Here is a 10000-nt window from a genome sequence, read left to right on the forward strand (position 1 = left end):
AACAAAACTTAGTAAGTGTTTAGGATTTTTCCCTGACATTCTTGGTCCTTCCGAGCCGGAGCCCAAGATGACCACCCCTGGGAGCAGTCTCCAGAAGCCGAAGCCGCCTGTCACGACTAACAGAGAGGTCTAAATTCTACATGGGACTGCCGGTGGAAGGATTCTGCCCCCATGGAGGTTGGCCTGACGGGATCCGGAACCAGATTTGACCCACATATAAGTAAGTGACCGGGGGTTACTGAATAACAGAGTATGAAGTAAAAGTAGCATATGGGGTTACTAAAGAACAGACAATAGCTATAAAGAGATCTGGGAATCTCATGAGATATGGTATCTCATATAGAAATATTTCTGCCCCAATCCGGGATTGAGGGATGCAAATGGATGTACATCTGTGTGAATGTAGGCCTATGTGTGTGAATGTATGAATGAATAGATAGAAAAACGTCGTTAAACATAGCATGTTAAATATATATGATATATGATACTGCTTAAAATAAATAATACATGTGCAGATCGATTTGAGGATGAGAAATTTCGATCTGATCAACCGAAATATCTCTATTCAATGATAGAATTGCCTAGTGCAGAAATGATAAAGATAGTATAAGAGGTTCCGCATCCCTTAAAGGGTGTGGAGAGGCATACTAGAGAATTCAGGATATTAGCGCAAAGAAGTTATTAATTGAACTTAGTCAGAGTTGAAAGAGCAATAAGTAGCCTATGAGTCTTTATGCCAAAGAGAATAAAAATAGTCACGAGAATTAGTTAAAACAAGGTAGAATAAAGAAACTATAATAGTGGCAACAATGTTAACAGAGAAATAATTCGCTAACAGGATAATCTGTAAAATCACAAGCCATGGTTTCACCCTCTGTCCGTTTAAATCTTCTTGGACAAGATGTAATGACTAAACTAGGCTTAGCCATATACTCCACGGAACAGTCAGGAATGACGGCCAGGCGATGTGATAGTAAGATAGTAGCCTAAGTGAATTAAGACTGCTCTGACAGTCCCCCTCAGCGCATAGTAATATATGAGCTGCCGTGGTTGACAGAGAGCAAGGACACAGGCACACAGACAACACTATGAACATGAACACATTAAACATACTGGTCGTTACAATAGTAATACAAAGTATTCATTTGTTTATCTCCTTAATTAATGGCAAAAGCTATGGTGTAAAACATAGAAACACCTCCTAGTTCGCGAAAAGCTATGACCGTGTGCGTGTATGTGATGTGCTGGGGAACAGAGATAGGACTGTTGCTACTGTCGAAGAGACCGCTGGTTTACTGCTGTCTGGTATCCCCTTATAGGCTAGATTGATCTACAGGCTGACGGTACTGCCAAGTATCTTGGCTGTGTAGAAGTAACACACAATTAAAATTGACTGACTTGAAGGAAGTTAGCAACAATTATTTTCTTAATGAAATAAAAAGCCTCGACATCTTGGAAAATTCTTAAAATAAATGGAAATTACCAGAAGGTTCACCAAGTTAAAATGAAAAGTGAGATTCTTAAAATCGGTCCTTTTGTTTATCAGTAGCGACAACGTATGATTAAATTGCATTATCTGATCCATATATAACCTCACACGTAAGGTGTCCTAATAGCCATGGAGCAGGAGTGAATACTTAATAAGATTTGAGCCTACATGATTTATTTTAAAAGATAAGATCAGTGTATGTTGTTACAATTACGAGTAATTGTTAGCATGTTGTTATGGGACAAAGTTTTCGTCCTGGGTGTATGTTTTTAAGGTAGTCTACATGGAATAAGATACTTTTTGGGAAAAACATACGAAACATTATAGATATATTATCTGGGTCCATGCTGTTTGTTCAAGTGACTGGCTGTCTGATAGTCATATCACACCATGAAATAGTGCAGCATAAGGCTGTGTGTGTTGTTCTTCTTAAGTGAAATGGGAATGATTGAAAAGTAAAGAGCATTTCACTAGATGAAGAAAACTATGACTGACTCTGTAGTTATTTTCAACGAACTCAGAGGTATAACACTTAGCTCAGAGATTCTAGCTTGTCAATGGACTTGATTGATGACCGTCTTGCCTGCTCAAGCAGCAGATGGTTGCATTGACCAAGGCGTGTCTGTTATACAGAGGTTAGGAAATTACAGTATACAAGGACAGCCAATATGCTTTTGCTGCTGTGGGATATTTTTTATGTTCAGATAAACATGGATTAACTTGTCAGTATGAAAGTCTCACTTTAGAAAAGGCAGATTAGGCGGGAAGGAGTTACCTATCCATAGACTTGATTCACTGATGTTAAAAGTCATCACTAAAGTCACGGCACAGGCACATTCCAGGAAACTCCCTGTAAGGGGGGGGGTCTTCGGGGGGTCTCACAGGATCCCGGGGAGACACACACCCCACAAATGACAGGCCTTAAAATGGCTTTCAGAACATTCATACAATGAGACCGAGCTAATATATGGAACATTTCCTTATTGTAGCTTATTGATTACAATAATAAACTTTCAGATTTCTACATCCAGTCTCTGGTCTTATGATTGAAAGAAGAGGTGTCGTGAGATCCTACTCTCCACAACACTGCTTCACACATTTTCTGTTAAATATGAAAAGTGCTACAAGATCTGCTTGAAGCAATACAATTAACTAGCAATTTAGCTATATGCAAATGCGAAGCACACACCAATGGAATAGAAGACATCACAAAAGGAAATGCTTTCGCAGATAAGACAGCCAAGCAGGCAGCTGGTCTGTATCTGACACAAGACACAGAGGATGAGTTTTTGATTAACATGCAACAACAAGCACCCAAAAGTGAACAAGAAAGTTGGATAAAACACGGGGCGACGCTAAAAGATCTTGATATATAAATGGGAAGCAATTTTGAGTCATGTGACTTTACATGTCTCAACAGGGGGGAGGTGCATACATAATAACTATTATGTATTAATAAACTATAAAAAAATTTTTTTTTAGTCTTTTAGTGAAGCAATGTGAAATGATAAGGTCTGACATTTTGTGAATGAGGTATACAATGGCCTGATTGTTTAGACTTGGTAGTTTTAAGCATATACATTACCCCTGCTCAAGGTCTACCATTGTCAATCTTTGATATACTTATACAGAATATAGATCACACTCCAACTGTTAAGTGCAACATACTGTTCGAGTTTTTTCTGTGTCCCCACAGGAACAAGGCCAGGTGAAGGTGTTCATCAAAGTCATCAAAAGAAAGACTTTGTCTGACGACAGGCGGGAGTGACCATACCAAGTGCTACTGGCCATCCCAACAACGTCAACGCTCCACCTAGATTCATCTGTGACACTGTAAACTTAGATCATTATTAGGATACACCACTAACGTTGAGTAGCGTCTAGTGGCTCCCTCGAGGGGGTTGAGAAATATAGCTCTTGATCGTCTGATTAGTCACCCAAGTCGGGAGTGCCCGAATTGGTGATTCTGCTCAACATAGTAGATTGGTGTGTTTGTGTTTATTGTTTTAATGTTTATTGTGTTTATATGTTTTTATTGTTTTTCTGTATATTGTATAAATTGTATAATTATGTTGCAACAATGTCTAGACTGTTGCTATTAGTGATTACTTTAGGAGTAATTTTGAGTTTCTGGTCCTCCACAAGTGTAATTGAGAAAATCCATAAGAGGTGGATTTCACATGGAGAATATAGGGCACTGGAGAATGTTACTCACTTGTATTCTACTAATTCATGGGATAGATATGCATCTATGCAAGCGAGCAGACGTAATAAGACTAATTACTAAGTATGTAAATGAATGCAAACTTCTTTATCACACCCTAGACTTGAAGCTAGACCACTCTCATATCAAGCCACGATCTGTGTTGGAGAGAAGTGTGGCCCAGACAGCTGGGGCTACAATACTCCATCTTGTGATGCAAACGGTACCCAGGTGCAGGATGTGTGTAACACGACCCAACCACTAGTAGAGCTAAATACTACATTTTTGATGTCACCTTATGTGATAGTCCATTTTGTATAGGCATTATGTGTTTCAAATAATGGAACAACAAGAGACAGAGACAGTGTAACAAAAATGTTATTCTTACGGATACTGTGTCTTCAAGCACCACTTCCTCATCCAATGTCAGTACATGGGTATATATTGTGCCTTATGTTGGGGTTGGAATGAAAAGCACTGCCCTTCTGACAAGGGTATCCCTACGTTGGGAGAGGTAATGTGGGAGTGTGGTATTAGATGGTAGTCACCTCCCTTCACATTGGGGTTGGCATATGTGCCCCCGCTCAGGTCGCGGACCATATTTAAGTTGTTAGTGCGATCTCTCAGCCAGGGTTATCTCGTAAGAAGAGATTTGCTGTTGAGAACCATGACAATATGTGGGGGACTGACTTGTCTGATGACCTAAAAGATTTGGACCAAGAGTATCAAAGTAATTTTGTCTCTGATTCTGTCTCTAGGATTAGGTAGAGTCATGTTAATAATGGAAAGACTTAACTATAGGTTAGGATCATTTGTTAATGTCACCTTAGTCAGTGTGGAAGGCCTTAATGACAAGGTCTCTCAGTTCAGCTGATGGGGCTGAAACAAATAGATTACTGCTAGATTTACTTACTGCTGCTAGTGGAAGGGGTTTGTGTTATGCTGAATGATACCTGGATACCTGATGACGTCCATCTGTGGCTGAAGCCTTACAGCAAATGAGGGCTGTTTGTGATGCTATAACACGTGATAAAGTGGTTGATTTTGGGTGGTTTAATCCGTTTGCTTGGCTCACTTCTGGTACATGGTTGCAAATGATGCCGAAAGTCTGTAATCTTTATACTTTTTTGTATTTTTATGATGTGTATTATTACATGTGTGAAAAGTTCTCATTTCTAGTGTAGTACGTAATTCTGTACGGAGTGTAATGCTATCACAGGAATTTGATGCTCTATTGACTTATCAGGATGATGATGGTTTAGTGTAATGATACCTACGGTATGCAGAAAACCAAAGGAGATGTATATGGTTGATGGTCTATACTAGGAGTAGGGTCATGATAAACAGGAGGGAAATGTGAAAGATATATGCTGTATTAGTTTTTTATCATGAGTGTGTTTAAGTCTGTAAATGGATTCTCCATCAGTTTGTTTGTTCTGTTGAAAGGAATGCAGTGTCTGAGAGAAAGAGGGATGTTAAAACTTAGACGCGCCATAAGATGTTTAGAAATAGACTGAGATAGTGATTGAGGATGCCATGTGTTTTGTGAATTCTTCTTTATTGTTGTGTTTGAACTCAGGAAGTTACCCAGGTTTTGGGCTGAGAGGTCTTAGGTTAAATTCTCATTATTGGAGGGAAAAGACAGGTTGCAAAATCGTTAAGGACCTGGGAGTGGTCAATGTATTTTGTAAACCACTGATGTTCAATAAAAGGTTGTTTTGGTCAGTAGGCAGGCAGAAGCGATTCTCCGCCTAGGATCCAGGGCGTAAAACAATCTGTTAAACTTTACTCTGGTTTGTGGCGTCGTTATTCTAAGTTATTCTAACAAAACTTAGTAAGTGTTTAGGATTTTTCCCTGACAGAGGTTTTCCAGAAAATTGGGATAAAAGTTGCAATGTTTTTAGGTGTTTGTTGGGATGAAATTGCGGGAGCAAGTGAAAGTTGCAATAAAATGTTGCACATTTTCCCTTTGTATTCATAATTGTTTACACCTACCTGGAATTTGCTCTAGTGTATCGGTGCATACAGTAAACATAAAAACACAATAAGTACTACAAAGAAGAAAAGGTACTACACATAAGAAGAAAAAACACAATATATAAGAAAGAAATATATAAAATGATATATATAAAGAAGTAAAGTAAACTGTAAAATGCAAGACTGGATTGCAATGTGAATCTCCAATGTAATGTGTGTTAATGTAACACAGACTTGAGGGTTGGGGGCGGGATAAGAGTCCAAGTCAGGTGGGGGTCCCGGGCCTTGTTGTTCTGTTCTGATGTTCAGCTCCCACTTGAGGTCCTGGGAGATGATGGTGCCCAGGAAGCGGAAGGACTGTCGACTGGGCAGTCTTTTCTAAATGCATAACTCCGTTACATGGATTCCGTTACCCCCCCCAAACGGCATAGACACCACTCTCCCACAAGAGGTAACATGACCTTTGACTGAACCCTACCTTTGACTGACCACTCTGGAACACACACACACACAACAGGAATGTCGGCAAAACAGATCAGTTGTAAGCCTTACACAAGACCATCTTAGAACAGCTTGGGATCTACTTTAACACACCTAACATTGGCATGCCATTAGTGAGAACAGTGCACACACACACACACACACACACATACACACACACACTCATAAAGAATGCATTCTGATAAGGGTCAACACACACGCAAAACAAACACACACACCCTCAATACAAATACCAACACAATACAAACACACACACACAAGTCAAATGAAAAGAAAGATGGGCTTTATTGTGCACAGCTTTTAGGTGTTTTTATAAAAGGAGCCTGCGTGTGTTTACACACACACACACACACACACAAACACATCAACGGGCCTCATGTGAACACAGAATGCACACAGGCATCTGCCACGGCCACCTTGATGTGTCCTGTTGAATGAAGACACACCCCTCACAGCACCTCAGCACTCCTGTCCAATCAGACCAGGCCACAGCCCAGAGGGTGGAGACAATGAGCCAATCATATTTGAGTGGGGGTGCTGTGGGTGTGGTTCTCACAAGCGTTGCCATGGTTTCACAGGAACTGCTCGATGTCCAGGTCGAGGGCGGAGCAAGGCAGCGTGAGCTCAAAGCGGTTGATCACGTCTGGATGAAGGACCCCGAGGCGTCCCACACTCTGCCCGCGTGCAAAGATCTCAGCACAGCGGCCGGGGAAGAAGGTTGAATCTGAGAAGGAGAGGAGAGGGAGAGATGGAGAGGAGAGGAGAGAGGAGAGGAAAGATGGAGAGGAGATGGAGAAATGGAGAGGAGAGGTGAGAGAGATGGAGAGGAGAGGAGAGAGAGAGAGGTAGAGGAGAGATGGAGAGGAAAGAGGGAGAGGAGAGATGAAGGAGAGATGGAGGGAAGAGGACAGGACAGGGAGAGATAAGAAGAGAGAGAGGACAGGAGAGAGAGAAAATGAGAAGAAAGGTCGAACACATGAAACAAATTCTCTCCTCATGACTTGCTCTTCTTTCCCACTCACACATGGTGCCTGTTACACACCTCCCCTTTCCTGCAGACACAGACAGGCATGCAGTGATTGTGTGTGTGTGTGTGTGTGTGTGTGTGTGTGTGTGTGTGTGTGTGTGTGGGGGGGGGGTAGGCAGTGATACTCTTCCCTCTCTCTCTATGTCAATACACAGGAAGACAGGCAAGAACACGGACAGGCAATACTCTTCTTCTCTTTACATCCATACCCAGGCAGACTGTGTGCATGTGTGTGTATGTGTGTGTGTATGTGTGTGTGTGTGTGTGTGGTCCCCCAACTCTCTCTCTCTCTGCCCCCCATCTCTCTCCACTCATCTCTGATTTCAACTGAGCTTTCAGACAGTCATAGGAAACCATTTAAGTGTGTGGAGTGTGTGCGTCTGTTAGTGCTGTTGTGTGTGTGTGTGTGTGTGTGTGTGCGTCTGTTAGTGCATTTATGTGTGTGTGTGTGTATATGTGTGTGTGTGTGTCTGTTAGTGCTGTTGTATGTGTGTGCGTCTGTTTAGTGCTGTTGTGTGTGTGTGTCTGTTAGTGCTGTTGTGTGTGTGGACTGCATGTGTGTGTGTGTCTGGAGAGTGACTCAGGCATCCTGCTTCATCAATCACACTCTCCCTGGTCCTCATCTCTCTCTCCCTCCCTCCCTCCCTCCCTCAAGAGATCTCTCTCTCTCTCTCTCTCTGTAAACTGAAATTAGCTCATAATTCATTCATTCAAGATCGATAATGACCTTATGAGGGGGTGGGGTAGCACATTTACACACAGACACACACACACACTCACACAGTATTTCATGGCACACTGGTGTAACTGTCTGTGTGTGTGTGTGTCAGAGGTTCCGCTAAAGAAAAATGTTGCCGGTCAAAATGACCGGCAGAGTTTTCATTTTCCGGACATTTTAATGATAAGCCGGTCATATATCTATTTCTGCTTCTAAATTAGCCTATTGAAGAAAACTGACGCCATGTTTAGCTTAAAGAATTACATAATCAGGTCGTTTAGAATGAAACTGTTTATTTGCCTAAGTTTACAATAGGAAAAAAAACATAAATGCCTGATGCGCGTCAATAAATGGCCTTTAATCGCAACCTGCTGTGTGAAATTAAGCGCTGCAACAAGGTCATTGCTCTCTGACTATGTTCAATGACAGCGGAGATTCTAAAAATGATTAGACCCTCTTATGAATCCGTTGTGTCGTCCTGCCATTTCGAAGAACTAACAGAACATTTTACTGTACCATCAATTACTTCGCACCTTCGCGCCCGACACTTCTGCCTTTTCTCTGGTAAAGCTGTTTGAACATCTAGGGCTTCAGGTAGGCTATTCAATGTTTGGAAAGTTCACTTTCTACATGAACTAGTTCAGTAGAAACTTTTAAGGCTAGTCTGCTTGGCCATGTTTGATACTTATCACTCAGTTCGCTCCGTTTGTAACCGACGGTTTGCGCTTTATTTAAAATGCAGCATATGCGTGTTGTTTAATAACTTTCAAGCGGCAGAATAGCCTGTTCCTTTAAAACATAATGAGGGCAGTGCACGTTTGCTTTATAGGCCTAAATATAGGCTAAGGATTGTTGTCAAATTCAGATTGTGTTTGCTGGACGGGATTTTTAAGAAATTCCAATCAGACAATTTGACCGGTGAGATCTAATATTTTCGGACATTTCATTTTTTTTCCGGACAAAGACCGGTAATTACCGGACAACGGAAACGCTGGTGTGTGTGTGTGTGTCATGATATCTGCATGAGTGTGTGTCTCCAGTGAGCGAGGCTTCTATGATATTGAGGCAGTGGTGTGTGTGTGTGTGTGTGTTTGTGTGTGTCATTAATTCTGTGTGTGGGTGATTGTGTGCATGTGAGTGCAAGAGAGTCCACTGTGTGTGATATCAACAAAGTCTTTGAACGCCTGATGACCTACCTTCCACTGCCTTGATGCTGTAACCGTGGCGATGGTCCGGCTTGACCTCCAGCAGCTGCATGACGCGGTCTAGGAGCCCGTGGATGACCTCGAATCCCGGAGACTTATTGTAGAACACCGCACACAGACGCCGGTTATTACGCGCTCCCACATCTAGCCAGCAGGGGGAGAGAGAGAGAGAGACTTATTGTAGAACACCGCACACAGACGCCGGTTATTACGCGCTCCCACATCTAGCCAGCAGGGGGAGAGAGAGAGAGAGACTTATTGTAGAACACCGCACACAGACGCCGGTTATTACGCGCTCCCACATCTAACCAGCAGGGGGAGAGAGAGAGAGAGAGAGAGAGAGACTTATTGTAGAACACCGCACACAGTCGCCGGTTATTACGCGCTCCCACATCTAACCAGCAGGGGGAGAGAGAGAGGGAGAAAGACTTAGGCCCAATCTCAATACTTCCCCTTACCCCTTATCTTACCCCTTACCCTTGAAATTGCGCGTTCATGTGAGAGCTAGTGTTGTCTCAATACCCAACTTGATCAAGATTAAGGAGTAAGGTTAAGGGGTGTATGGCCCTCGTTTTTGAGATGATCGGAGGGCTACCTTAACTCCAAGGGCTATCCCAGAGCACACCGCGAAACCAGCTCGGGAATTTTCAAAAAAACATGGCTGCTTGAAGCGAGGAATATTTTACATGAATAAAGCTATCTACACAACTTTTTATATGTTTATAATGATTCGGTTTGATCTGAAATGTACTACACGAGCGATGCATAGAATTGTCGGTCTTAACTGAAACTTTCAAACGGTAGTTTTACCGATACAATTAGCGCGTATACCACCACTCCATTGGCTTATATGGTAGCTTGCCAGCTATCATGCTACATA

General features: G+C 42.1%; 1 protein-coding gene across 1 annotated transcript in view; it reads right to left on the reverse strand.

Annotated features, from left to right (window-relative positions):
• Window positions 1-6436: 6436 nt before the first annotated feature.
• The window catches only part of farsb (phenylalanyl-tRNA synthetase subunit beta), a 12372-nt gene continuing 8808 nt past the window's right edge, over window positions 6437-10000 (reverse strand). Inside the window, exons 16-17 of the mRNA XM_080845390.1 lie at window positions 9112-9264; window positions 6437-6894 (exon numbers count right to left, since the gene is read on the reverse strand). Of these exons, the coding sequence (XP_080701516.1) occupies window positions 6743-6894; window positions 9112-9264 (305 nt within the window). The 3' untranslated portion in view covers window positions 6437-6742. The remainder of the gene's footprint in view (window positions 6895-9111; window positions 9265-10000) is intronic.

This window comes from Sprattus sprattus, assembly GCF_963457725.1.
Source record: "Sprattus sprattus genome assembly, chromosome: 9".
NCBI lineage: Eukaryota > Metazoa > Chordata > Actinopteri > Clupeiformes > Clupeidae > Sprattus > Sprattus sprattus.